Here is a 27,517-nt window from a genome sequence, read left to right as displayed (position 1 = left end):
GCTATTGCCCCCCCCCCCTTTCCTAAATACTTACCTGAGTCCTACATCAATCCAGAATTTTGCCCATCTTCAGGTCTTCTGTCTTTTCTTCTCCACTCTCACGAGCTTGGCTGAGAGCAGCAAGAGCCACTGCTGTCAGTCTAATCCAGGGGTGCCCAACCAGTGGCCCGCGTAGCCCTCTGATGTGGCCCGCGACCTCCTGCTCTGGGATGATGGTTTGACAAGCCCAGATTGCAGGTTGCCGAACCACCATCCCAGACCATCAGTGTTGTGAATGACGCCGGTGGTAGAGAAAGCAAGAAGCTGCAGAGCAGAGACACATAAGCTGATGCTTCCTGTATAGCGCCAGCTCCTGTCACAATCGATACCAAAGGCACTCTCCCTGGGACAGCAGGCATCATCAGCAAAACTGGTGATATCTGCTGATTAATAATAAGGATTTTGGAAAGGTGATTTATTTATGTCCATATAATTTTCACAGAGCAACAGTCATCTTTTGTAGCTAATATGTTTCCACTTTTACATTTTATTATTTACACTCTGCTTTCCTTAGCATATATATGTGAAAAGTAGTTTTTTAGACAACATCCACTCTTCAACATTGCCACCGTTCACTTCCGTACCATGGCACACCTTTCATTGTACACTTTCTTTAACACACAAAAACTGTCCATACCATGAAAGGGCCAGTTGGTTGTGTTTGCTACTCAGGCCAAAAGGTCCTCTCTTAAAAGAGAAGTTCAGGATTTTAAAAAACAAACAATTTTACTTACCTAGGTGGATGCACCATCGATCCAATTCTGCCTCTGTAGTGAAAAATTAGCGATCAAACACCACTGATCACTCAGTCCCCTCCCCCCCACCCTGCACTGAGCAGAGAGCTGTGGTCAACAGTTCTCTGCTTTCCCCTCCAGGGCTCACTGGAGCACTGGGCTGGGAAGAGGAAGAGAGGGGCTGGCTCAGGCTCTCAGTGAATCTCTTAGAACCTGAGCCAGGTGTCGATCCAGGCTTCTGGGGAGGTACCAAACGTATAGTCAGAAATCTTTTCAGAGCCCGGACTGGCTCTGCAACGTCAACCAACAGCAGGCCTTAAAGTGGTTGTAAACCCTTACAAACCACTTTGACCTACAGGTAAGCCTAGATTAAGGCTTGCCTGTAGGTCCAAGAAATATCTCCTAAACCTATATGGTTTAGGAGATATTTACCTGAAGACAGCCACCACTGTCTACGGCGCATAGGCACACTGGGTAAGCCGCAGATCGTGGCGATATGCCGCAAGTGTCGGCTCCCATGCGCATTGGGAGTGATGTAATCGCTGCTCCGGCGAATCACAGTGCCGGAGCAGCGAGACTCACCAAGAAGATGGATGCGCCGGACTACAGGGGACAGCGGTGACTTCGCTGGCTCCTGTGTCAGGTAAGTGACACATAATGGACTATTATGCGATGCATAGTAGTCCATTATGCTTTACCTTTGCAGGGAATCAAAGAGGAAGTAAACCCATCAGGGTTTACTTCCTCTTTAACTGAAAACGGGTCACAGGAGTGCAGAACGAACTGCACTCCTGTGATCCCTATGAGAATTATGACCAAAATAGCTTTGGCCTACTTCTCCTTTAAACCTTTTGGTGGCATGAATGTAAGGCTTTTGTGGAGCTGACCAGGTTAGTAAGCCATGTGTCTAAAAAATCCCCCCTTCTGCTATAAGTTCATGGTCGCTTCAGTGACCATGAACCTATAATAGAAGTTTTCCCCCCGACTCAGCTCAATAAAAGAATAGCTGTGATCAGCGGCTTCCCCACCATCCCTGTCAATGACTGTGGGTGTACAGGGCTGAAAGGGAATCTGACCCCCCCGAATGAACACAGATATGCTCTGTACATGGACAACAGATAAAATAGTAAATAACAGTCACATGTTTACCATGGAACCTGTTTGTAAATTAACACATTGTAGCGTGCAGGACTGCAGGGGAGAAGAAGATTTAGGGCTCTGTGTCCTCAATCTTCTTTTTTAAAATAGAAAAATTCAACATCGGGGTCAGTTAAGACCACTGATATTTCCCCAAAGTCCACTGTAAAAAGTAACTGATAAAAAATATTTAAATAATTTATTTAAAAAAAATGAAATATGAACAAATATTTCTTATTTATTAACACAATACCACTTTATCTTTTAGTTTTAGCAAGAATTTTGTGAGTTGTATTGCATTTGTGTCCGCTAATAATAAATTTAGTGTCTTTTTACCAAAACTATAGCTTTGATGAACATTTGTGCAACTATCACCAGATCTTAAAAAAAAAAAAAGAACAGTACCACAATCATTTTATTTTACTTATCCTGTCCTTTCAAAAAATGAATACTTTGGGGGGGCTATTACAAAGTCCGAACGCCATTAGGGGGAAAAAAAAAAAACTACAAAAATTATCTGCCCATCTGAATTAAAAAGTGGGGTGCGTGACCTGGATGAGAAAGGGTAAATCTCTGATACTGAACCTCTTTGGGGCAGTTCATGTTTGCATGTTGCATGTTCATGTTTGCATGCCTGAGAGAAATGAAGGGCAGAAGCAAAAGAAATTCAAAACTATCTATATGAAGCAAAACATCAGACAAAGTTTCAGAATAAAACATACTATAATTTAACACATTTTGAAATACCGCTTGTACAACTTCCTGAAAATCTTTATTCTGTGCCTAGCAGATATCAGAAACTGAGTAGCAAGTTTTGTACTTGGCATATTGTGGCAATCTAATGTTTTTTCAAGCAGGTTTTGATGTTTGTAGCTTTACATACAACATGCACTGACGTATTGGAGCTCTGTATTTCATTTTCAGGCTAACATTGCCGACTCTTTATCAGCCCCCTGATACTTTCCTGCTGGAGTCCCACAAATTCTTCTCGTCTATTTTAGAAGGTCTTGTGATCAGTGGCAAGACATTGGTTGTGTAGTTTCTGTCTATGGGAATTATTCTTGCTCGTGTAGAGCAGCTGATTGGTCAGCTTTGCGTAGATAATACTTTCCTCAGCCCCTTTGGCAAGTCCAAATAACAGAACTGATCAGGTGACCTGCTTCTGGAGGAAAAAAAATCATTTTTCAGAGCAAAAGTTAATTGTTTGGAATCTCCCTTCACGACTTTACATTATTTTTCAGGGGGGTGATGTGGTTGCAGGTGTTCTGTGGACATGTAAGCCCTTGTACACACGGTCGGACATTCCGACCGAAAATGTCCGATCGGACCGTGTTGTCGGATAATCCGACCGTGTGTGGTCTCCATCGGACTGTTTCCGTCGGAATATCCAACCAACAAAGTTTTAGAGCAGGGCTATAAAATTTTCCGACAACATGATCCGATCAGACTTTGTCCGATCGTTTGTAGAGAATTCCGATCGGACAAAGTGCCACGCATGCTCAGATCAAATTCCTACACCAAAGCTATTGGCTACTAGCCGGAACGTAGTCCCATCGTAACAAAATAACGTCATCACATTCTGATTGATCGGATTTTCCGACAACTTTGTCCGACCGTGTGTATGCAACAGTTTCGGACAAAATCCGTCACACAAAATCCAACAGATTTGGTTGTCAGAATGTCCGACCGTGTGTACAAGGGCTTAAAGTGATACTAAACAGAGAAGTGCTAATTGCCATAATTAATTAACATAAGTCATATATATCATGCCACAGTATTTTGTTTTATTTTTTAATCCTCTAAGTACTTTATTCCTGCAGCACCGTTGTGTGGTCACATGATCTTTCCCTGTTCTTTGGCATCTGCACGGAAAGATCCTTGAGAGGGGCTTCTATTACTCTGCTGATGTATTCTCTTTGCAGTATGAGTCTGTGTCTGGCCAGCCTTGATCTTGCTATGCCAGTCACACGATTAAAAGTTTTTTTTTAGAAAATCAGAGATGATTGACACTAGCTTTCAAATTGTTTAGATGGCATCTGCATCCAAGGCTCTTTTTTTTCCTTTACAAGCAATTATAGTTGATATAATACCAATTTAAAATAAAACTAAGCTTTTTTTGTGAGTTTCTTAGTGAATGTAATTACTTAGCATACTATATTGTGCCCCCATAGTGTTTAGCGATAGGAGGGCATGGAGGAGGAGGGAGGGAAGGGAGTGTCATTTACCACTGTGTATACACCCACATGTGTGACTCTATAGTCATGTAGGCTGCAAAGATTGCAAAAAGGAGGAAATGAACAGCTTAGAATGGAACTGAAATTTGATCATGCTCTGTAGAGGACACCAGCTGGTCTACACAATCTCAGACTGCAGTGGGGACACAGAGAAAATGGAAGGGACAGCTGAAGGCAGGATCAACCAGGAATATTTCACTCTACCCATGCTTTAGTGGCTTTCTGAGTATGAACACTTTCTTATATAGCATGTAATAAGTGTTTTTCATAGTCTGGATTTAATGACACTTTAAAATGAGCTCTTAGACAAACATGGAATACACATTTCAGACCTATTACATAGTACTTTTGATTATAAGCTAGTACAAGTAGCTGAATCTGTACATATATCTGCCAGCTCTAGTTTCTTGTACAGCAGCTTTTATAGCTGGGAGAGGGATGCGTAGTGCTCTGATTAAGTTTGGTTCTGTTGCTTTGTACGGTGCTGTCTGTGAACAGGCTTACAAAAGGGGAGAACAAATATATAACCTCATTAGTGTAATGGTGTAATGGTGCTGTTTCAGTGCCCAGTCACTGGCTGGGGTAGGTAGTAGACCAGGCAGTATTGCTTAAAAGCAGTTATATGGGGGGATTTCCTGCATGTTTTTCTACCAGTGTCTATGTACCCAGGGGCAGACTGACAACTCATGGGGCCCCCGGGCAATCGGAGATCATGGGGCTCCCAGGCAATAGGAGATTATGGGGCCACAAAGTATACACACACAGTATACAATCACACAGTATACACATACATATACGCACAGTATACACAGACAGGTTTCTATTGGATGAGAAGGTACTGAAGAGGTGGGGCAGCTATAATCTCAGGATTTTTAGACCAAAAGGATGTCGGTAAGGGACATTTCAGAGATGTAAAAAAAAAAAACAAGGATTTTTACATACTGTCTCTGGTTTTATAAGGGCTGGCAACCCTGATGGGGCCCCCTACTGGCCCGGGGCCCTCGGGCAGTGCCAGAGTAGCCAAATGGTCAGTCCGCCCCTGTATGTACCTATAGATGGTGCATAACCTAAGTAGTTATGATTTATAGTCTCCTCTGTGTCCCATGATGTACTTAAAAGAAATGAGGTTATTTTATACTTGTTATATTATACTTGTTTTTGGTTTCTTTTTTTTTTTTTGCATGCATGTAACTAAACTATATACAGTTTAATCTCTAATAATATCCTTAACCTAGCCATACACATTAAAATCAAATTGAACAATCTCCACACAGTCTTTTAGCTTTACCAGATTGGTGTGTAATGGCTTGCTTAATAATCTATTTAAATTGTATCTGATTAGTTCATTTTAATTGTATATAAAGCCTGTTTTTTGTTTTGGATAGATTAGGAAAGGGTTAAGCCATTTTTTTAAATTCTGTGTCCCTCTGCGAAAGTTTTCCTTCACTTCCTGATCTGGAGAGGCAACAAGCAATAAAAGGCGATCTCTACAGATTGAGCTAAATTTCCATGTTAAGGAGTTGTCATTGGGACAGGTGTCACCATTGGAGGATGTTCCTCACTACTTGCTATGGTGACAACTCTCAGCCCCTGTACACACGGTCGGAGATTTCGACAACCAAATCCGTCAGATTTTGTCCGTCGGATCTTGTTCAAAACTGTTGCATACACACGGTCGGACTAAGTTGTCGGAAAATCCGATCATTCAGAACGTGATGACGTAATTTCGTTATGCTGGGACTACGTTCAGGCTAGTAGCCAATAGCTTTGATGTAGGAATTTGATCTGAGCATGCGTGGCACTTGGTCCGATCAAAATTCTCTACACATGATCGGAGTATGTCCGATCGGACCAGTTGGTCGGGAAATATTTCCAACAAGTTGGAAAATTGGGTCCGACGGATATTTTCCGACGGAATCGGTCCGATGCATACCACACACAGTCGGATTATCCGACAACACGGTCCGATAGGACACATTCCGACGGATTCTCCGACCGTGTGTACAAGGGCTTACATTTTGCATTTCCCCCCATTTTCTATCTCTGTGACAATGGTCACCAGAACAAATAAGATAAATCTCAATATAAACACAACAAAGGGTCCAGCCTTTCTCACTATATCCAAACCTAAAAAAAAAAGGCTTTATTCACTTGAAGCCTTTGTATTATATACTATATTTATACAATATATGTATATATAGAATCATATTGTATAGTACCTAGCCGGCTTTATGATGAAAATACAGTAATTATTTAACAAAGTATATATAAAAAATCATCTTTTCAGCACTGAAATTGGTGGAAGCTAGTATAATTTTTCAAGGCTCTTATTTTTATTGCATAAACTTAACGAACGTGACACCAAGACGTCATTCTTTACAACTAGTTTAGACTGGTGTTATAGTTAGAAAAATGTATTGATGAATCACAAATAATTAACATATAATCACTGTATTTCCCTGTAGCTAGGCAAACATGTGATGCAATACTGTTGATAGCTTATACTATCGTGAGTGCAAACAGACAGATCGGCATGATTGGCATGGTGCAGGTTTGATGTGATACTTGAAGTTGTTGTAAACCATCACCTTGTAAAACAACCCATTTCATTTAAAATAGTAATGAAAGACAAAACATTTGTGTAGCAATAAAAAACAACAACATTATAATTACCTTATTTTCCCATTTATTATAATTGAGCACATACCCTCCGTTCTCAACAACATAAGAGCTGGGGGGGAGGAGAAGCAGCAGGATACTGAACTTCCCAGTGAAAAGCTGTGTTTGGGGGGTATCATGACATGTCTCATCATTGGAGGAGAGCAGGGTGAGTTTCCAGCACAACTAGAGAACTGACCACGGTGTGTTCTCCTGCTTAGTGTGGCCAGTTTTTAATAGGAAAGCAGAGGGCCTGGCGGGAACATCAGGGATTTCGCACAAAGGAAGCAATACAAAAAAGAACAGGAGACTTCTTCATACAAGTACATGGTACAGCAGACACATATCAGGAATATGAAGTTTTGAGGTAACAAACACTTTAAAGCTTTTACGGCCAGTAAAAAAATCGCGCTGGACAATGTGCTAAATTAAAAATAGCTGCAACACATAGTGAGATAATACACTAAATACAATAAAATACAAAAGGTTGCGCTTTAACCTAAATAAACCTAAAATAAAAAAATACAGTAAATATATCATTTGAAACACGTGTTGTGCTGAATATACCCTTGAGAGTGACAACAAATGTAAAAAAATGAACGTGTATAATAACTGATGAAAAAAAATTTATGATCCATTAAAGATAAAGTCCAAAAGGAAATATCCAAAAAATAAAGCAATCATGAATGTCCTGTACGGAGTGCAGTATTGAGTGACAGTTCAAAATTAGAATGACTTCCTAAGTGATGAGTGATGATTCAAATTATAATGACATCCGCAGAAGTAAAAGTGACTTGTGATTAGTGAATCCCACCACCATCTGAATTTTGCTCTTACCAACTCCCAGATAATAAGTGCCTGTAGCTATTGCCCAGCCAGGGCCTTTTCCTTAGATGCTCTAAAACCAATCCAATCGCCCCGTTTATGGAAGCTCTGCTGCTTGTGCTGATCAGGACAATGATCTCCCAAATCCTCTGCTACTGTCCAATACTGCTATGTCATTAGGTAATATGCTTGCTGCTCAAAAAGAGGAAAAAAACAAAAAGGGGAAACCATAGCTAGAACCCGATGGATATTTATTAAGAAACATGAACGAAGTAAACATATAAAACTTGAAAAACAAATTACGAAGAAGATAAAAAGTTGCGGCCGGCTGGCTGCAATACACACGGCTGTGCTACACAATGGGATGTTGCGCGTGGTGATGTCAGCACGTCGCTCCTCCCGACGTGTTTCGTCACAAGTTTGACGTAGTCATGGTGCCCCAAATATGCTGCAGAAATTTCCCTCCACTAAGTCTGGCTGCAGCTATTTTAACTGTGGGCAGCTGAAGCTGCTGCCTCTTCCTGGATTTAATGGATCCACTTCCTGGATTTAAACAGACACACAGAGGCACAACTCCAGCTCCGCAGCCTTGCAGCTCTAAATGGCCCTTTTATGACTCATCCCCCCACCCTTCCTTGCAAAGTTTTGGGAGAGTGAGAGAGAGAGAGCAGTGCATGACCAGACAAGAAACAGGAAGTGGGCTGTATAAGGTATTTACTGGCAGAAAAAAAAGTTTAAGTGCTCATGCACACGAACGTTTTAAAAAAACTGGCTGCAAAGCTAGCTCCGATGCCTGGAAAAATCGGTGGTAAAAACACGATTTTTACAGCGTTTTGCATTGGTGTTTTTGCGCGTTTTGCACTTTTTTTAGCGTTAGCGTTAAGTAGTGTTTTTTTAAAGAAACACATCTCTTGGCTATAGCACTCCCAAATTTCCCACAATGCCACAGAAAACAAAGAAATTAGGTTACGCGTTTATGTGCGTCTTTGCGAGTTTATGCGCGTTTTTCCGCGATTCACGTTTTTACAGCTCTAGCTCCGCGCCATGGAACGCACTGGTCCTGGGTTTTTTTTACAGCTTAAAAATGCCTATGCCATTTGTAGCTCAAAAAAGCCTAGGTGGGCATGAAGCCATAGACTAACATGGACAGGCGTTTTTAAGCTGCAAAAAACGCTCAAAAAAGTGGCTGTAAAAAAGTCCGTGTGCATGAGGTCTTACTATTCAAAGTTAAAACAACAAGGGCAGAAGATTGAAGGTTGAAAAAAGGAACGAAGGCCCGCTTTAAGAACTAAAGTGATACATTGAAGCTTACTAGCTTAGATGTGGTGGCTGAATTAAAAAAAAATTACCTGTGATCCTGCCAGTAACACACTTCCTGCCCTAGGGTGATAACAGTAACTCACTATACTGCTTCTGTAGAGAAACAGCATTGTCACCCTAGTACAGGACTACAAAACACCTCCCCCTCTCCTCTTCTTCATAATGGGAATACCAGTTTTCAGAGAGAACACAGAGTTATCAGCTTACAATATTTCTGGCAGGATCATCAGGTATTTTATTACGCAGTGGTATATGTAATTAGCAAAAAGGGAGAATAGAAGGGCCTAATAAGTGCCAAACAAGTCTGCCACCACAATTACAACATCATAAAGTTAAACTGTGTCTTTATATATAAAGGCATTAAGAGGGGAGACGGACCATCTAAACTACGTGGCATGTTCACCAATGCCAGGATCCTGGCAGACAAGATGGGTGAACTAGCGATACTGATGTACAAGGAGGATTTCGATTTTGTGGGAATTTCAGAGACCTGGTTCAACTGCTCTCATGATTGGCTGGCAACCATTCAGGGGTATTCCCTTTATCACAAGGACAGAGAAGGTAAAAAGAGGGAGGGGTATGCCTATATATCAAGAATAATGTGAGAGATGACATCGCTAAAGGGAGCTAGGGAGGAGGTGGAATCCCTATGGGCAGAGCTCCAAAGGGATGAGGCTGAGGGATAAATAATATTGGGAGTATGCTATAGGCCCCCTAATCTGAGGGAGGAGGGGAGACAGGCCTCCCATCACGATTTGGATTAGTAGAAAGGATGGGAAGTGTTATCATAATGGGGGATTTTAGTTATCCAGACATAAACTGGGCGAAGGGCACCACACACTAGTTTAAGGCTTGCCAGTTCCTAAATGTCTTGCAGGACAATTTCATGGGTCAGATGGTAGATGCACCAACTAGAGACAAAGCGTTGCTAGATCTACTGATTATCAACAATACAGACCTGATCATGGATGAGGAAATACAGGGCAATTTAGAGAACAGCGATAACAGGTCAATTGGCTTCAGTATGAATCACACAAATAGGAAACATAGGGGGGATACAAAGACTGAATTTCAAAAGAGCCATCTTCCCTAAACAACGAACCTTGCTAGAACATATAAATTGGGATAAAATCTTAGGAACAAAGATCACGGAGGAGAGATGGGTTTTCTTTAAGAGCATATTAAATAAAAGCATTAACCGGGGGCGTGTCCAAGATGGCCGACTGAGCGGACGCACTTGCTGAGAGCTCCGGCCGCTCATCCGTTGCAAACGACCCTTAGCCCTGCAGCCGCCGATCGTGGAGCAGCCTATTCCGGTGCGTACGGTCCCGGGAGGGAATGACCAAAGGTAGGGGCAATTCCGGTTGCCGTAGGACCCCTGCATCGGCCAAATCAAAGCCGAGGCCCAGTTCCAGCCTATCCCCGGACCCGAAGCCTGCGGCCAGCATGGCGTCTCCGCCGGAAGATTCGGACCCGGCGCTCTCAGAACAGTCGAATTTTACGGCGCTGATGCAGGCTATCACCACCTGCCAATCCACCCTGACGGGCAAGATCGAATCGGTGCAGCTTGATATAAGCCTTATCCGCAGAGATATGGATTCGTTCCGCGCCCGGCTGACTGAAGCGGAGCGGCGGGTGGGGGACTCGGAGGATGTGCTGCGAGACCACTCCGGGACACTCCGAACGCTGCAGACCAGGGTGAAGATACTGGAAAGCAGGGCAGAAGATTCCGAGAACAGGAATCGAAGGAATAACCTTCGCATTGTGGGACTGCCTGAGGGGGCGGAAGGAGCAGACCCCCACACCTTCACAGAAAATTTACTTCGTACACTCCTACCCCAGGCACCCTTTTCAAGTTTCTTCACGGTGGAGAGGGCACATAGAATGCCTGCCGCCCGGCCAATTCCGGGGGCTCCTCCACGCACCTTCATCCTTCGCCTACTCCACTTTCGAGACCGAGATCTGGTGCTACGGGAGGCACGCAAGGTGGAGGCCCTTACATATGAGGGGGCGCGACTGATGATTTTCCCGGACTATTCTATCGATACCCAGAAGCTACGTCGCTCATTTGACCAGGTTAAGCTCAACCTCCGCAATAGACGAATCAAGTACAGTATGTTGTTCCCGGCCCGACTGCGTGTCCAAGATGGTGAAACGATTCGCTTCTTCACATCGCCGGATGATGCTGCGACCTGGTTGGAAACCTTGCCGAGGAACAGAGATGATCGGTGAGCTGCCCCTGGGGTGCTGTTTGTTTGATTTCTACCTGTACCCTACCTTCAATTTACGCGGCGCCCCAGCCGGTCTAGTTGGACATGAGCTGGCTTGAGCTCCGCTTTGTGACAATGGCGGTGTACTACTACGCTACTTCCCGATAGACTGCCTACTGTTTCTACTGTGCCTGAGCTTACTCTGACTATGACTTTTATTTGTTGGTGGCGCATTACTTATTTCCTTGGTTATGCAACAGTTCTTTTCTTTCAAGACTCTGCCCCCGGCTCATGCCGGGTGAACTTAGATAAACATGCCTCTTGCGGTGCTCGGACGGTTGCACACATGGTGCTCATCTTTTCATGCATCCCCATGGCTATTGCCAGGACGGTTTGGTTTGGGGTTAGGACACACCGAAGTTTGGGGGGTGGTGTCGGGGTGGGGGGTGGGGGGGGGGGATTTTGGACACGGTGTTCAGGAAATTCATTTATATGCATTACTCTTTGTCTCTATGTGAAGTGCTGAGGTCAGATTTTTGCTATGGGTCTGGGAGGTCGGGGGGGGAGTTTTGGGAATTTCTATCTACTACTGTGGGGGGCGGGGGTCTCTGGGGGGGGGGGGGGGGTTTGGACTGGAGGAATATCGGGTGGTTTCCTGGGTCTGAGGTGGTGGTTTCCGGGGGGCCGCGTCTTTTTCTGTGAGATGACTCTATGGCTCCTCTAACCATTCTGTCCTGGAACGTGCGAGGCCTCAACTCGAGGCTCAAACGTTCCCTGGTATTCACATTTCTTAAGCAGTACTCCCCGCAGATCTGCATATTACAGGAGACTCATCTGACGGGTAGGAAGACGCTGGCCCTCAAGAAACCCTGGGTTGGGGCATATTATCACTCTACCTACTCGGTGTATGCCAGGGGGGTCAGTGTTCTGGTGCACAGATCTCTTCAGTTTAACCTTCTAGATCTCCACTTAGACCCGGGTGGCAGGTATGTGGTGATCCATGCCATGTGTAATGGATTGGAGATGCTGGTGATGGGTGTCTATGTTCCACCGCCGGCTACCATGGAGCTCCTCAACAAGTTGACCCCTATCATGGCATTGTACCCAGGGGCTGCAATATTGTTGGCGGGTGACCTTAATATGACCCCGAACCCCTCTCTGGATAGGTTTCGGGGGGGGCGGGTCAGAGCTCCCCGCTTTTGACCTGGATGGATCTCTACGGGCTCACTGATATCTGGCGGTGGAAGCATCCTAATGATAAACAATACACGTGCCACTCTGCCACTTATGCTTCTTTTTCAAGGATTGACCTGATGTTGGCAGACGCTTTGTTACTTCCCCGCACGGTCAATGTGGAAATCTTACCTAGGGGTATATCAGACCACGCTCCCATGCTGCTGCGGCTTGAGGTGGGCCCTACTCGGGGACCAGCCATGTGGCGACTTTCTGGTTATTGGGTGTCGGACGAGCGGGTAGCCCCGGAGGTGGAGGGGGAGTTGGGAGCCTACTGGGGGGTAAATGCCGGCACCGCGACGTCCTCGGTGCTATGGGACGCTTTTAAGGCCTACACCAGAGGTCAATATCAGTCTGCCATTTCCAAGGCCCGGAAACATTCTAGGTTGGCACTGGCGGAGGCGGAGAAGAAGGCGCAGGAGCTTGAGAAAGCTTATACGCTGGGGGGTGGCGGAGACTCATACACTGCCTTGCAGTCGATACACAGAGAGATCGCTTTGCTCAGGACGGAGGGTAGTAGAAAGATTTTGCTGGCCCAATCACAACGTATTTTTGAACAGGGGGAAAAAACGGGTAGACTTTTGGCCTGGCTGGCTAGAGAGAGGGCTTCTGTGGCACATGTCGCTAGGATTAGAGGGGAACACGATGAGGTGCTCTCAGACCCTTCTCAAATTAACGCTCGATTTGTACAATATTACAAGGCCCTTTATGCTCCTAGGGAGGTTTTTACTCTGGCAGCCCTTGGTCAATTTTTAGACCGGGTGGATTTTCCGCAGCTCTCTGATGGTGACCGTACCCGCCTGGAGGCCCCGATCTCTCTTGAAGAGGTTCAGGCGGCTATTGCCTCCCTCAAGGGTTCGAAAACTCCGGGCTCAGATGGCCTACCTGCAGAGTTTTATAAAATGCACGCAGACACACTGGCGCCGTGCTTTCACGCCCTACTCCGTACCATGATGACAGAGGGGAACCTGCCGCCCACTATGTCCGAGGCGGTGATAGTTGTTATCCCTAAACCGAATAAGGACCCTGAGTATTGCTCCTCCTATCGCCCAATTTCTCTCCTTAATGTTGACGCAAAAATAGTGGCAAAGATTTTGGCAAATCGGCTTAACTCCGTCATCTTGACCCTGGTTCATGGGGACCAAACGGGCTTTATGCCGGGCAAGGGCACTGACATTAACATTAGACGCCTTTATACCCACATTTCTAGGGCTAAGGTGGGTCGGGGACAAGGAGTAGTGGCGTCGCTAGACGCGGAAAAAGCGTTCGACTCTGTAGAATGGCAATTTCTCTGGGGAGTTTTGGAGCGCTTCCACTTTGGCCCCAAATTTATCTCCTGGATTCGGCTGCTTTATAACCGCCCCGTGGCCAGAGTTCGCACCAATGGTGCGGTGTCGGAGGAATTTGTGTTGGGTAGAGGCACGCGGCAGGGGTGCCCTCTGTCCCCTGGCCTCTTTGCGCTGGCTATAGAGCCCCTCGCCATACTTTTAAGGGCGTCGGAGGAGTTTGTGGGACTGCGGGTGGGCCCCCTTAGTGAGAAAATTTCGCTTTATGCGGACGACGCACTGCTTTACCTACCTGATGCATCTGCCTCCTTACAGAGGGCCCTGTGTATTATGGAGGAATTTGCTTCCTACTCGGGAGTTAGGATTAACTGGGATAAATCCCTGCTGTTCTCACTATCTCAAGACCCCCGTGATGCAGTCACGCCAACGCCACTGAAATTTGTGCAGGGGTTTCGTTACTTGGGGATTCTAGTGAAAGGAGATCCCAAGCAATACCTAATTGACAACGTGTACCCTATCTTAGATGACCTGACTGTCAAGTGCCAAGGGTGGAAGTCTTTGCCCTTATCACCGGTGGGTAGAATCAACCTCCTGAAGATGACCTTTTTGCCAAAGTTTTTGTATGTCTTTCGAAACACCCCTACCCCGATCCCGAATTCCTTTTTCCTCAGGGCGGATCGGGTGATCACCACGTTTATTTGGGCTGGAGCGGTACCCAGGGTGGGGAGGCGGGCCCTTCAGCTGCCTCTTTCGGCTGGGGGACTGGCCTTGCCATGCCTGAAACAATACTACTGGGCGGCGGTGCTGGTGACAGTGAGGTGGTGGTTTGTGCAATCGAGGTCCAATCCGTCGGTTAATCTAGAGGCGGCCATTCTGGGGTCTTATGCTGCGCTTAGTAATTTGGTATTTAGGGGCCCTAAAGCTCACCCTACGGTCACGTCGAACATGGCGACGACGGTGCGTGTGTGGATGCAGGTGTCGAGGAAGCTTAACGACCCTTTGGAAGTCTCACCCCATACGCCGTTGTGGGGCAACCCGCAGCTGCGCCATTTCAACTCTGTCCCGGACCCTGCCCTGTGGGCCAAATATGGCATCACAACTATACAGCAGATTATGCCTAGGGGGGTCCTTCTAAACTTTGATACCCTTAAGAGGGACTTCGGGTTGCCGAATAAGATGTTTTTTCGATACCTGCAACTGCGCCATGCGGCGCGGGCCCAATTCCCTGCCCCAATTTCGGTCTGCTCGCACCAGATTGAAAAGTTCCTTATCTCCAAATATGCTGATCGTGTCCTCTCCTCCTTGTACCTCAGGCTCTCCGCTTCGGAACCCGTAGCAGAGTCTGCGCTTTTTCGCAAATGGAGGTCTGATCTTCCTTCACTGAATGAGGAGGACTGGCAGGAAGGCATCCAGAACTATATCCCCCGGATGATCTCCGCACGTGATAGATTTATTCAGCTGAAATTTATACATAGGGCTTACTACACTCCACAGAGACTTTCGAGAATATACCCACTAAGCTCTGATAGATGTCCGAAATGTGGTGTGGAGGTGGGGACATTTATGCATGTAGTGTGGGAATGTCCGGTTATTCGGACCTTCTGGAGGGAGGTGGTGGGGGTTCTGAATTCGGTGGGGGGCCTCTCGGTGGGGATGGACCCTGTGGTCCTGCTGTTGGGGGTGTGTGATAGAGTGGTGGTGGGCACGCATAGGCAACTGTTTGTATTTTATGCGGCATTTTATGCCAGGAAGACTATTCTTCTTAACTGGAAGAAGGCGGACCCCCCTGGGATTTCTCAATGGAAAGGGATGATTGACTCCGCTCTTCCACTATATAAGCTGACTTACATGAGTCGGAAGTGCCAGTCTAAATTTGACAAGATTTGGGGACCTTGGGTGGGAGTGTAGTTGGGTCAACCGTGGGATGGATGGTTGTAGGATCTGGGACGCTCTCTTGTATCTAATTGACTATTACCGAGTGCTATGAGTGGAATGCGGAATTGATGTGGTTTGTCTATTCTATGAGCTGTATCTGGAGGCTTGGCCTCTGGACTCTTCCCCCCTCTTCCCCCCCCCCCCCCCCCACTTCTTCCTCCCCTTCACTTTTCCTTTCACCATCTTTCCTCCCATTTACCTACTGACCCTTATCAGCTGATTTGTAAAGTTTGATTAACCGACTGGACACTGAACACTGTGTTATGTTGTGTTGTACGATGCACGGTTGTATTGTACTAATGTTTGTATAATTCATTTAATGGTGATAAATAAAAACTTACCTGTTAAAAAAAAAAATAAATAAAGGCATTAACCAATGCATCCCATTGGGAAATTTAAAAGAGCGAACAAAAGTCCTGGATGGCTTAACGCCAATGTAAAAATGCGTATAAAAGCAAAGGAGAAGGCCTTCAAAAAATAGAAGGCTGAGGGATCATCATCAGCATTCAGACTTTATAAAGAATGCAACAAGAAATGTAAGGGTGCAATTAGGAAAGCTAAGATAGAACACGAAAGACACATAGTGGAGGAGAGCAAAAAAAATGTGCTTATAAATGGAGAGTACTTGGAATGGTCGGGGGGGGGAGTGGGGTACCCCAGGGTTCAATGCTGGGACCAAACTTATTTAATTTGTTCATAAATGAACTGGAGGATGGGGTAAACAGTTCAATCTCTGTATTTGCAGTAATACTAAGCTAAGCAGGGCAATAACTTCTCTGAAGGATGTAGAAACCTTGCAAGAAGATCTGAACAAATTAATGGGTGGGCAACTACATGGCAAATGAGGTTTCATGTAGAAAAATTTCAAATAATGCATTTGGGTGGCAAAAATATGAATGCAATCTATTAAGGGGGAGAACCTCTGGGGGAATCAAGGATGGAAAAGGACCCAGGGGTCCTAGTAGATAATAGGCTCAGAAATAGCATGCAATGCTAAGCTACTGCTAACAAAGCAAGCAAAATAGACTCTGGTCCGTCTGCACCTGGAGTATGCTGTCCAGTTCTGAGCAACAGTCCTCAGGAAGAATGTACTGCAAATGGAGTACAGAGAAGGACAACAAAGCTAATAAAGGGTCTGGAGGATATTAGTTATGAAGAAAGGTTGAGAGCACTGAATTTATTCTCTCTGCAGAAGAGACACTTGAGAGGGGATTTTAATTTAAAAATACCATACTGGTGACCCTACAATAGGGATAAAACTTTTTCGCGGATGGGGGTTTAATAAGACACGTGGCCACTCATTAAAATTAGAAGAAACAAGGTTTAACCTTAAACTGCGTAGAGGGTTCTTTGCTGTAAGAGCAGCAAGGATGTGGAATTCCCTTTCACAGTTGGTGGTTTTAGTGGGGGGGGCATCGATAGTTTCAAAAACTATTAGATAAGCACCTGAACAACTGCAACATACAGGGATATACAATGTATTACTGACATATAATCACACACGTAGGTTGGACTTTTCAACCTCACCTACAATATGTAACTATGTAAGAGCAAAACGTTTTGCTAAACACATATTGGCCATAGACAAATCGAAATTTGACCAGTTCAGCAGAGATTGGACAAATTTCGATCTGTGTCTGACTCTATCTGTTCAACAGAAATCAATCATCAGATCAACGTCTGTTGGATGGACATGCTGCAAAACTTTTGTTGGCCAGCGGCTCCAGCTGCTGACCAATGTACAGGCAGTCCCTGGGTTACAAAAGGTTCTGTAGGTTTGTTTTTAGGGTTGAATTTCTATGTTTACAGGTTGGACCTAATGGACTTGTGTCTTTTTTTTTTGGATAGCATAGGGAAGGGTTAACACCCCTGTAATGTTTTTTTTTGCTGTTTGTGCCCCTGTTCAGAAGATTGCACCTCACTTTCTGCCCCTATGACAATTGGATTTTGAAAATTTTGGGTTGTTGTGGAAACAAGCCTTGGTGATAAAGCTTCATTGGAGATACCTTTTTCCCATGATAACTCTTAGCCCTTGTACACACGGTCAGACATTCCGATTGAAAATGTCCGATCGGACCGTGTTGTCGGATAATCCGACTGTGTGTGGGCTCCATCTTACTTTTTCTGTTGGAATGTCCGACCAACAAAGTTTCCGACAACATTATCTGATCGGACTTTGTCCGATCGTTTGTAGAGAATTCCCATTGGACAAAGTGCCACGCATGCTCAGATCAAAGTACGAGAGCAAAGCTATTGGCTACTAGGCTGACCGTGGTTCCGTCGGAACGAACGAACGTCATCACATTCTGAACAATTGGATTTTCCGACAACTTTGTCCGACCGTGTGTATGCAACACCAGTCTCGGACAAAACCCGTCGGAAAAAATCAGACGGATTTTGTGGTCGGTATTTCCGACCGTGTGTACAAGGGCTTACAGGAGTGAATTTCCCTTCCTAGGGGTAGATTTCTTATCACTTCCTGTTTGTTTGTCGCCCTCTGTTTGTAAGTAGGAGTCGTTTGTAAGTCGGATGTTTGTAACTTGGGTACTGCCTGTATTCTGCCAGCAACGGGTCACGGTGTCTTTATACAATGTCCTGGAGGAGGGGATTCCTCAATCCAATGTAATTGTGTAGATGATGAAATCTGTTCATTTTTTTTTCTTGCATTCAACTGTCTATAGCCAGCTTTAGTCACAGCCCCATTCGATGTAAGGTACATATCATGTATAATGTATCTAGACTTTATTATCTGCATTGTGCCTGAAATATTGAAAAATAACTGTCACATCTATGCAATAAGCCACTGTAAGGACTAATGAAGTCCAAAGTTGTCAGTTTATTATATGCAGCTCCATTGATGAAAAAATTGATCTCTACAGATACAAAGAATGAATATTTTCTGCGGCCACTTTCCCTACTATTCTTCCATCCATAAGCCCTTTATCTTTAAATGAAATTCATTGGTTAGATGTTGTTATTGTAAAGGGGATTGCAGAAGGATTGTTCAGATTGTACTATGTATGGCCAGCATTACAGAGCAGTCTCCCTCTACAGTATGTCAAATTGGCAGCAGATATTGTTAGTTAGTAGCAGATATTTTGAAGACTACATGTAATTCTTCTGCTCTGTGAATCATGCCTAAGGCACTGGAAATTTAGAGTTGTCATATTTTTATAAAACGTTTCCGCCTTGATTAGCACAGTACGCAAAGCAGGAGGGTGGAAATATTTGGAGCTATGTCAAAATGGGTCAGCTGACACATTGCTCATTATTTGCCTAGAACTCAAAATTCCTGGTTACTTCTCAGAAGTAATGATACATTATGAAGTAAAAGTGTCCAAAGGAAAAAACTTTCCATGTTCCCTTTGGTTACAAACATGATTGTGAATCCATAGTTTACTTTTTTATTTTTTTATTTTAAATTGCCAAAATCAGCATTAGCGTTTATTTGTTTAGAGATATATATATATATATATATATATATATATATATATATATATATATATATATATATATATATATATATATATATATATATATATATATATATATACAGATCTATCTATCTATCTATCTAATCTATATATATATATATATATCGATAGATATACATTTACAGCATATACTGTATGTATACCTATTGTTTTTAGAATCTTGCTATTTAGTTAGCAGAATGCACAACAGTACACCTGAGGACATGGCAACAAAATGAGGCTGATTTACTGAAGGAGTTAAAAATCTTTAGGCTCTTTTCAGATGTGGTGTATTCCGTCAAGCAGATCCGCCTGCTCAGTGGGGGATCTGTCCACTGATCCCTGCTGAGCAGATGGATAACAGGTCCGTGTCCGCTGTTCACAGGCACAGCCCACTGTTCTCTATGGGGCGGTCAGATGAAAACAGAATGCTTGTCCATTTCCATCCAACTATTATCCGATCCAATCCGCTGGATGGATGGGGAATGGATCCCCATCCATCTGTCTTTAGCAGACAGGAGCGGATCACCTGCCGATGAGTGTCCGCTGACATCCGCCGCTGCATAGAGAGCAATGGCTGGTCTGATCGGGTCCGCCTGAAAAACTGACAGGCGAACCTGATCGGCCCGTCATTGTAAAAGCGACTTACTTTACATCAATTATACAATCATGTAAAAATCGAATTCCTGTTTGTTTATTTATTTCATCTACCGTATTTGCCGGTGTATAAGGCGACCCGCCATATAAGACGACCCTCTAATCTTACAGGACAAAAACGCTTTTAAAACTGTACTAACCATATAAGACGACCCGGCTTTCGAGGCTTCCGAGGCTTCATATTTCTTCCTTCTTCCTGCATTTGCTGGAGCCAATCACGGTGAACGATGTATTCTATTAATGAATACAAAGCCTGCTTGGATTGGCAGAGGCTGTAACATCATCAGCCCGCGCCTCTCTGACTCTCCAAGCCAATCCGAGCCGGCTACAGAGTAGCCTGCTCGGATTGGCAGAGGTCGTTACTCCAATCCGAGCAGACTCTGTATTCATTTGAATACATCGCTCACCAGGATTGGCTCAGCGGTATATACTGTATGTAGCCGAAGCTACATACAGTATTACTGAACACCAAGCAGCCATCCGAGGGGCTGACCCGGCGTATAAGACGACCCCTGCTTTTTGGCCAATTTTTTTACATGTAAAAGGTCGTCTTATACGCCGGAAAATACGGTACAAATGATTGGGTATTCAAAGTGAACACAGCTTCAGTTTAGGATGCATTCACACATTCTCACTCTGATTAGATGCGGGAACCCCAAGCAGTCTGTGTCTAGGGCTGACCACTCATATGTGATCACTGCATGAGCAATTATATGCCAGGGATGACGGTAATTGTGGGAACCCCACTGGGGTTCTCACACGGAATCAGAGTGCGGGTGCACTTGCAGGTGTGAATGCGCAGTTAAAGCGGAGTTCCACCCAAAAATTGTACTTCCGCTTTAACCGGTTCCCGACCGGCACACAACAATGTACGTCAGCAGAATGGCATGGCTGGGCAAGTAGGCTTACCTGTACATCCCTTTAAATTTGCCGCCATGCCATCGCGTGCGTTTTGCCAGCGGCGCTTGCGCGCCAGCCGGGGGCCTCTGTGACTCGGGTTGTGGGTCCCGCAGGGATACCTGCGATCGCCTCATGCTAATGTAAACAAGCATCTCCCCGTTCGGCCTAGTGACAGTGTCACTGATCTCTGCTCCCTGTGATCAGGAGAAGAGATCAGTGACGTGTCACATGTAGCCACGCCCCCCCCACAGTTATAATCACTCCCCAGGACATACTTAACCCCTACACTGCTCCCTAGTGGTTAACCCCTTTCACTGCCGGGGTCATTTACACATGAATCAGTGCTCTACAATATGTATAGCACTGATTGCTGTATAAATGACAATGGTCCCAAAATGTGTCAAAAATGTCCGATGTGTCTGCCATAATGTCAGAGCTGATCGCCGCCATTACTAGTAAAAAAAAAAGAAAAATTAAGAAAAATGCCATAAAACTATCCCCTATTTTGTAAACATTAAAACTTTTACGCAAACTAATCAATAAACGCTCATTGCGATTTTTTTTTTACCAAAAATATGTAAAAGAATATGTATTGGCCTAAACTGAGGGAAAAAAAATAATATATTTTTGGGGGATATTTATTATAGCAAAATGTAAAAAATAATGCATTTTTTTCAAAATTGTCGCTCTTTTTTTGTTTAAAACGCAAAAAATAAAAACCGCAGGAATGATAAAATACCACCAAAAGAAAGCTCTATTTGTGGGAAAAAAATACGTCAATTTTGTTTGGGAGCCACGCCGCACGACCGCTCAATTGTCAGTTAAAGCAATGCAGTGCCAAATCGCAAAAAGTGCTGTGGTATTTGGCCAGCAAAATGGTCCAGGGCTTAAGTGGTTAAGTGCTGGTGACCACCTGACATGCCACATTTGGCATGTCATTTTTTTTAGGGGGGGGGGGGGGGGATAACTTTGAAGATGTTTTTTTTATTACTTTTTTTTATTGTGAAGTAAACAACAAATAGGACAAAATAACAGAAAAAGTCAATGTGCATAACTATTCACCCCCTTAAGGTCAATACTTTGTAGAGCCACCTTTTGCGGCTATCAAAGCTCCAAGTCCCTTTGGATAAGTCTCTATGAGCTTGCCACATCTTACCACTGGGATTTTTGCCCGTTTCTGCTTGCAAAACTGCTCCAGCTCCTTCAAGTTGGATGGTTTGTGCTTGTGAACAGCAAGCTTTAAGTCTGACCACAGATTTTCTATTGGATTGAGGTCTGGACTTTGACTAGGCCATTCCAACACATTTACATCTTTCCCCTTAAACCACTCAAGTGGTGCTTTAGTAGTGTGTTTGGGGTCATTGTCCTGCTGGAAGATCCTCCGTCCTAGCCTCAAATCACACACAGAGTGGTACAGGTTGTGCTCAAGAATATCCCTGTATTTAGCACCATCAATTTTTCCCTCCACTCTGACCAGTTTCCCAGTCCTGACTGCTGAAACACATCCCCACAGCATGATGCTGCCACCACCAATGTTCACTGATGGTGTTCTTTGGGTGATTTTATGTGTTGGGTTTGTGCCAGACATAGCATTTTCTTTGATGGCCAAAAAGTTCAGTCTTAGTCTCATCAGATCAGAGCACCTTCCTCCATACATTTTGGGAGTATCAGACGTGCCTTTTCGCAAACTTGAAACGTGCCATTTTGTTTTTTGCTGAAGGTAATGGCTTTCTTCTGGCCACTCTGCCATAAAGCCCAACTCTATGGAGCGTACGGCTTATTGTCGTCCTATGTACAGATACTCCAGTCTCTGCTGTGGAACTCTGCAACTCCTCCAGGGTTACCTTAGGTCTCTGTGCTGCCTCTCTGATTAATTCCCCTCCTTGCCTGATCCATGATTTTTGGTATGCAGCCGTCTCTTGGTGGGTTTCCTGTTGTGCCATGTTCTTTCCATTTGGTTATGATAGATTTGATGGTGCTCCTAGGGATCATAAAATATTTGGATATGTTTTTATAATCTAACCCTGACTTGTACTTCTCAACAACATTGTCCCTTACTTGTTTGGAGAGTTCCTTGGTCTTCATGGCAGTGTTTGGTTAGTGGTGCCCCTTGCTTAGGTGGTGCAGCCTCTGGGGCCTTTCAAAAAGGTGTGTATATGTAAAGACAGGTCATGTGACACTTCAGTTGCACACAGGTGGACATCATTTCACTAATTATGTGACTTCTGAAGGCAATTGGTTGCACCAGAGATTTTTAAGGGCATCATGACAAAGGGGGTGAATATATACGCACATGCCAATTATTAGTGTTTTATTTCTGAAAAATTGTTTTATGTATATATTTTTCTGATTTTATTTCACCAACTTAGACTATTATGTTCTGTTCCATCACATATAATTCAGATAAAAAAAACATATAACTAAAGGCTGTAATGTAACAAAATCGGTAAAAAAGCCGGGGGGGGGGGGGGTGAATACTTTTGCAAGGCACTGTAGCAGTCATTTGACCCAGTCACTGTCTCAGTTTATCTATGTGTACTGGTATCATATAACACAAGTAACAGGTTTTTGTTTTTTGTTTTTTTGAGGCAGGAAAATGCTGCTACTTGTCTGATATATCTAATGCAAATCAACATCCTCAAATGTCCTTGTAATGATGGGTACTTGTTTGCACAAACCAAGGGACATTCAAAGAGGGGTTAGGAGGAAGTGTTCATTTGAGGGTAAAATGCGTTAGCAGAGAAAGGCAAGGTAGGAACAGCTAATAGACTTTTAACTCTACACCAATGGAAAAACACTGGCAGTGCAGAATCAGTTTCCCTTTTCTGTGCTTATGTAAATTCATATACAGTATCTCACAAAAGTGTACATATTTTGTTATAGATTTTCATGTGACAACACTGAAGAAATGACACTTTGCTACAATGTAAAGTAGTGAGTGTACAGCTTGTATAACAGTGTCAATTTTCTGTTCCCTCAAAATAACTCAACACGCCGCCATTAATTTCTAAACGGCTGGCAACTTGCCCCTAAGTGAAAATTTCCAAATTGGGCCCAATTAGCCATTTTCCCTCCTTAGTGTCATGTGACTCGTTAGTGTTACAAGGTCTCAGGTATGAATGGGGAGCAGGTGTGTTCAATTTGGTGTTATCGCTCTCACTCTCGCATACTGGTCACTTGAAGTTCAACATGGCACCTCATGGCAAAGAACTCACAGAGGATCTGAAAAAAAGAAATGTAACTCTACATAAAGATGGCCTAGGCCAGTGATGGCGAACCTCGGCACTCCAGATGTTTTGGAACTACATTTCCCATGATGCTCAACCACACTGCATAGTGCATGAGCATCATGGGAAATGTAGTTTCAAAACATCTGGGGTGCCAAGGTTCGCCATCACTGGCCTAGGCTATAAGAAGGTTGCCAAGACCCTGAAACTGACCTGCAGCATGGTGGCCAAGACCATACAGCTGTTTAACAGAACAGGTTCCACTTAGAATAGGCCTCGCCGTGGTCGACCAAAGAAGTTGAGTGCACGTGCTCAGTGTCGCAGCCAGAGGTTGTCTTTGGGAAATAGACGTATGAGTTCTGCTAGTATTGATAAAGAGGTTTGGGGGTCAGCCTGTCAGTGCTCAGACCATACGCAGCACACTGCATCAAATTGGTCTGCGTGGCTATCGTCCCAGAAGGAAGCTCTTCTAAAGATGATGCACAAGCAAGCCTGCAAACAGTTTGCTGAAGACAAGCAGAATAAGGACATGGATTACTGGAACCATGTCCTGTGGCCTGATGCGACCAAGATACATTTTTTTGGTTCAGATGGTGTGAAGCATGTGTGGCGGCAACCAGGTGAAGAGTGCAAAGACAAGTGTGTCTTACCAACAGTCAGTCACGGTGATGGGAGTGTAATGGTTTTAGGCTGCATGAGTGCTGCCAGCACTGGGGAGCTACAGTTCATTGAGGGAACCATGAATGCCAACATGTACTGTGACATACTGAAGCAGAGCATTATCCTCTGCCTTCAAAGACTAGGCTGCAGGGCAGTATTCCAACATGAAAACGACCCCAAACACACCTCCAAGACAACTACTGCCTTGCTAAAGAAGCTGAGGGTAAAGGTGATGGACTGGCTAAGCATGTGTCCAGACCTAAAACCTATTGAGCATCTGTTGGGCATCCTCAAATGGAAGGTGGAGGAGTGCAAGGTCTCTAACATCCACCAGCTCTGTGGATGTTACAGGCCTCTGCTGTTTAGTGTGGACTCACCGTGGTGTCCTGGAAAGAATTGCGATAGAGGACTTTATATTATGAACCTTGTTTGCTCCTTTCCTTTTAGGTCGATGTATTGTAACCTATGATGCTATTCTATTTATTTATTTTGTATTTAATGTGATTTATATTAATGTATTCACATTTACTTATTTTCAATATTTGTGAAGGTAGTAGACAGGGTTTACGGCGCAGCCTTTTCTTCTTTTTTCTAGTATATTTGAGTGTGTGTATCCCACTTAGAGCTGCAGCCTTTATTTTAGATTATTTTGTGTTTGTTTTCACCTGAGCGCAGTTTATTTCCAATTCCTGTTTATGTAATGATCAAACATGGCTGCCCCTGGTAAATAAATTATTTTAAAGTCAATGTTCTCACATCAGGACAGTTTTAGACCTTGTACACACGGTCGGACATTCCGACAACAAAATCCGTCAGATTTTGTCCGAAACTGGTGTTGCATACACACGGTCGGACAAAGTTGTCGGAAAATCCGATCGTTCATAACGTGGTGACGTTATTTAGTTACGACGGGACTACGTTCAGGTTAGTAGCCAATAGCGTTGGTCTAGGAATTTGATCTGAGCATGCGTGGCACTTTGTCCGATCGGAATTCTCTACAAACGATTGGACAAAGTCCGATCGGATCATGTTGTCGGAAAAATTTTTATATCCAGCTCTCAAACTTTGTTGGTCGGACATTTCGACGGAAAAAGTCCAATGGAGCCCACACGCGGTCAGATTATCTGACAATATGGTCCGATCGGACATTTTCCATCGGAATGTCCGACCGTGTGTACAAGGGCTTAGAAAGGCCAGGTTACACATTCACACTTGTGCAAAGAATGATGGGGCATGTGGTCCCTAATTATTTGATTGGGTGACAAAGAATGATGCTATGAGTGTGCTTCTTGACGGGATGTTTGGAGAAGTGGCAAACTGTAAGCTGAAAGATCCAGAAATAAATAAAATTGAAAGATGTGTTTTTGAACATTGCTGAGCAGAATGGATAGTTGCCTTGTGCTTGTAGGGTTCTGAAAAAAATAAGCATTTATACTAAGCTCTATGGCTGCAGCATCAGTCTGAAGCTACAGCTTTCCCTCGCCGGCTCTAAGCCTGATCACATGACTGCTGATTGCTCATTTCTCGGTCTTCAACAAGACTAGAGCGGTGACCGACAGTCACCGTCTCTCTGCTCTGCCCCTCCTGTGCTCACTGGAGTGCCGGGCTGTTAAGGGGGGAAGAAGTGGCTGGATCAGGCTCTCATCAGCACTCTGAGAGACTGAGCCAGCTGCTGGTCAGGCATCTGGATGGATCTGGACATCATCACCAGGATCCTTTCAGAGTCTGTGGCAGCTCTGTGACGTCAGCCTAGTTGGGTCACAGGAGTACAAAACTAAGTGCACTCCTGTGACCCAGAAGAGATGAATGGCCAAAAAAGCATACTTTTTTAATCAATACTGACTTAAAAAAAAAAAAAAAAATAAGCTCCCTTGCCTCTGAAGCTCGATCCGTGTTTGAATCGCACTCAAGGGGCTACTGAGAGTTTCAACCTTATTTTTGGCAAAAATTGCGCTGCAACCACATGCATTGCTTGTGGTTGTGGGGTGTTTGTGGGGCTTCCCCATTGGCTTGAATGGCACCTGCCAATTGCTACATGTCCAACTTTGCCATGGACATGAAGCAAAGCATCGCACTTGCGGCATGTTAGGATCTCCATCTGCTGCCTATTGCAGCCTAAAATAGAAGTATGTTTGTATGTTTTCTGCCCATTCATACTTACCTAGGTCGATGCAGCATCGGTCCAGTGTTGCGTCGGTTAGCCGGCGCCTCTACACTGAGAACTGAGTGACCGAACACCGCCAAAGGCTTGGTTCTCACAGATCCCGGAGAGGAGAGCTGCTGCCTATCAATCAGTAGCTCTCCTCTCTGCTCCTCCATGCTCACTGGATCGCTAAGCTTTGGAGGAGCGGCCAGCGGCCATCTCAGGCTCCCAGCAGCTCGCTGAGAGGCTGAGATGGGCATCAATCCAGACTTTATTGTCGTGATGACGTGGTGCCTGGACTGATTAATGTGACGTCAGTAGAGAGCGGATTTCAGACCGCCCTCTGCTGCAAACGAGTCGCAGGAGTTCAAAACTAATTGCACTCCTGCGACCCGTAGGAGAAGACTAGCCAAACGAGCTCAGGCTGGACTTCTCCTTTAAGGCGGGGGGAGGTTGGCAGGTGGCATAAATGTGGCTCAACTCCTCATTTTTTTACGTCCCCCAACCGCAAGTCTAAACAAGGCCTTAGTACTACTTTAAAAACCTGTATAATTGGAACCCTAAGCCTGCAGTTGATCCAGATGATCTTATTTCCAAGAAACTCATCTCTTTCAAGTGTAAATAAATAAAAAAATAGGCCAAGGTGCCCTTTGATTGTTTACCAAAGCCGAGTGACCAATATCCTCAAGTATGCCTTCTACCTTCACTTTGGAGTGAAGGCTCCAAAGTAAGGCTCTTCATAAAACTCTAAGGCCGCGTACACACGGGCGGACTGTTCGCCCAACTAAGTTCGTCAGACAATCCGACAAACAGTCCGCTCAAAATTTGCATGAACGGACTTGACCA

General features: G+C 44.5%; 1 protein-coding gene across 1 annotated transcript in view; it reads left to right on the top strand.

The window, feature by feature from the left end:
* The first annotated feature begins 10,393 nt into the window (after positions 1-10,393).
* Positions 10,394-27,517, top strand: part of PASD1 (PAS domain containing repressor 1) — a 139,425-nt gene continuing 122,301 nt past the window's right edge. The window contains exon 1 of the mRNA XM_077485657.1: positions 10,394-11,175. Within this exon, the coding sequence (XP_077341783.1) occupies positions 10,394-11,175 (782 nt within the window). The remainder of the gene's footprint in view (positions 11,176-27,517) is intronic.

This window comes from Lithobates pipiens, unplaced genomic scaffold (assembly GCF_037356315.1).
Source record: "Lithobates pipiens isolate NorthernLeopardFrog02 unplaced genomic scaffold, aLitPip1_a1.2 Scaffold_1, whole genome shotgun sequence".
NCBI lineage: Eukaryota > Metazoa > Chordata > Amphibia > Anura > Ranidae > Lithobates > Lithobates pipiens.
This window is presented reverse-complemented; position numbering and strand designations above follow the sequence as displayed.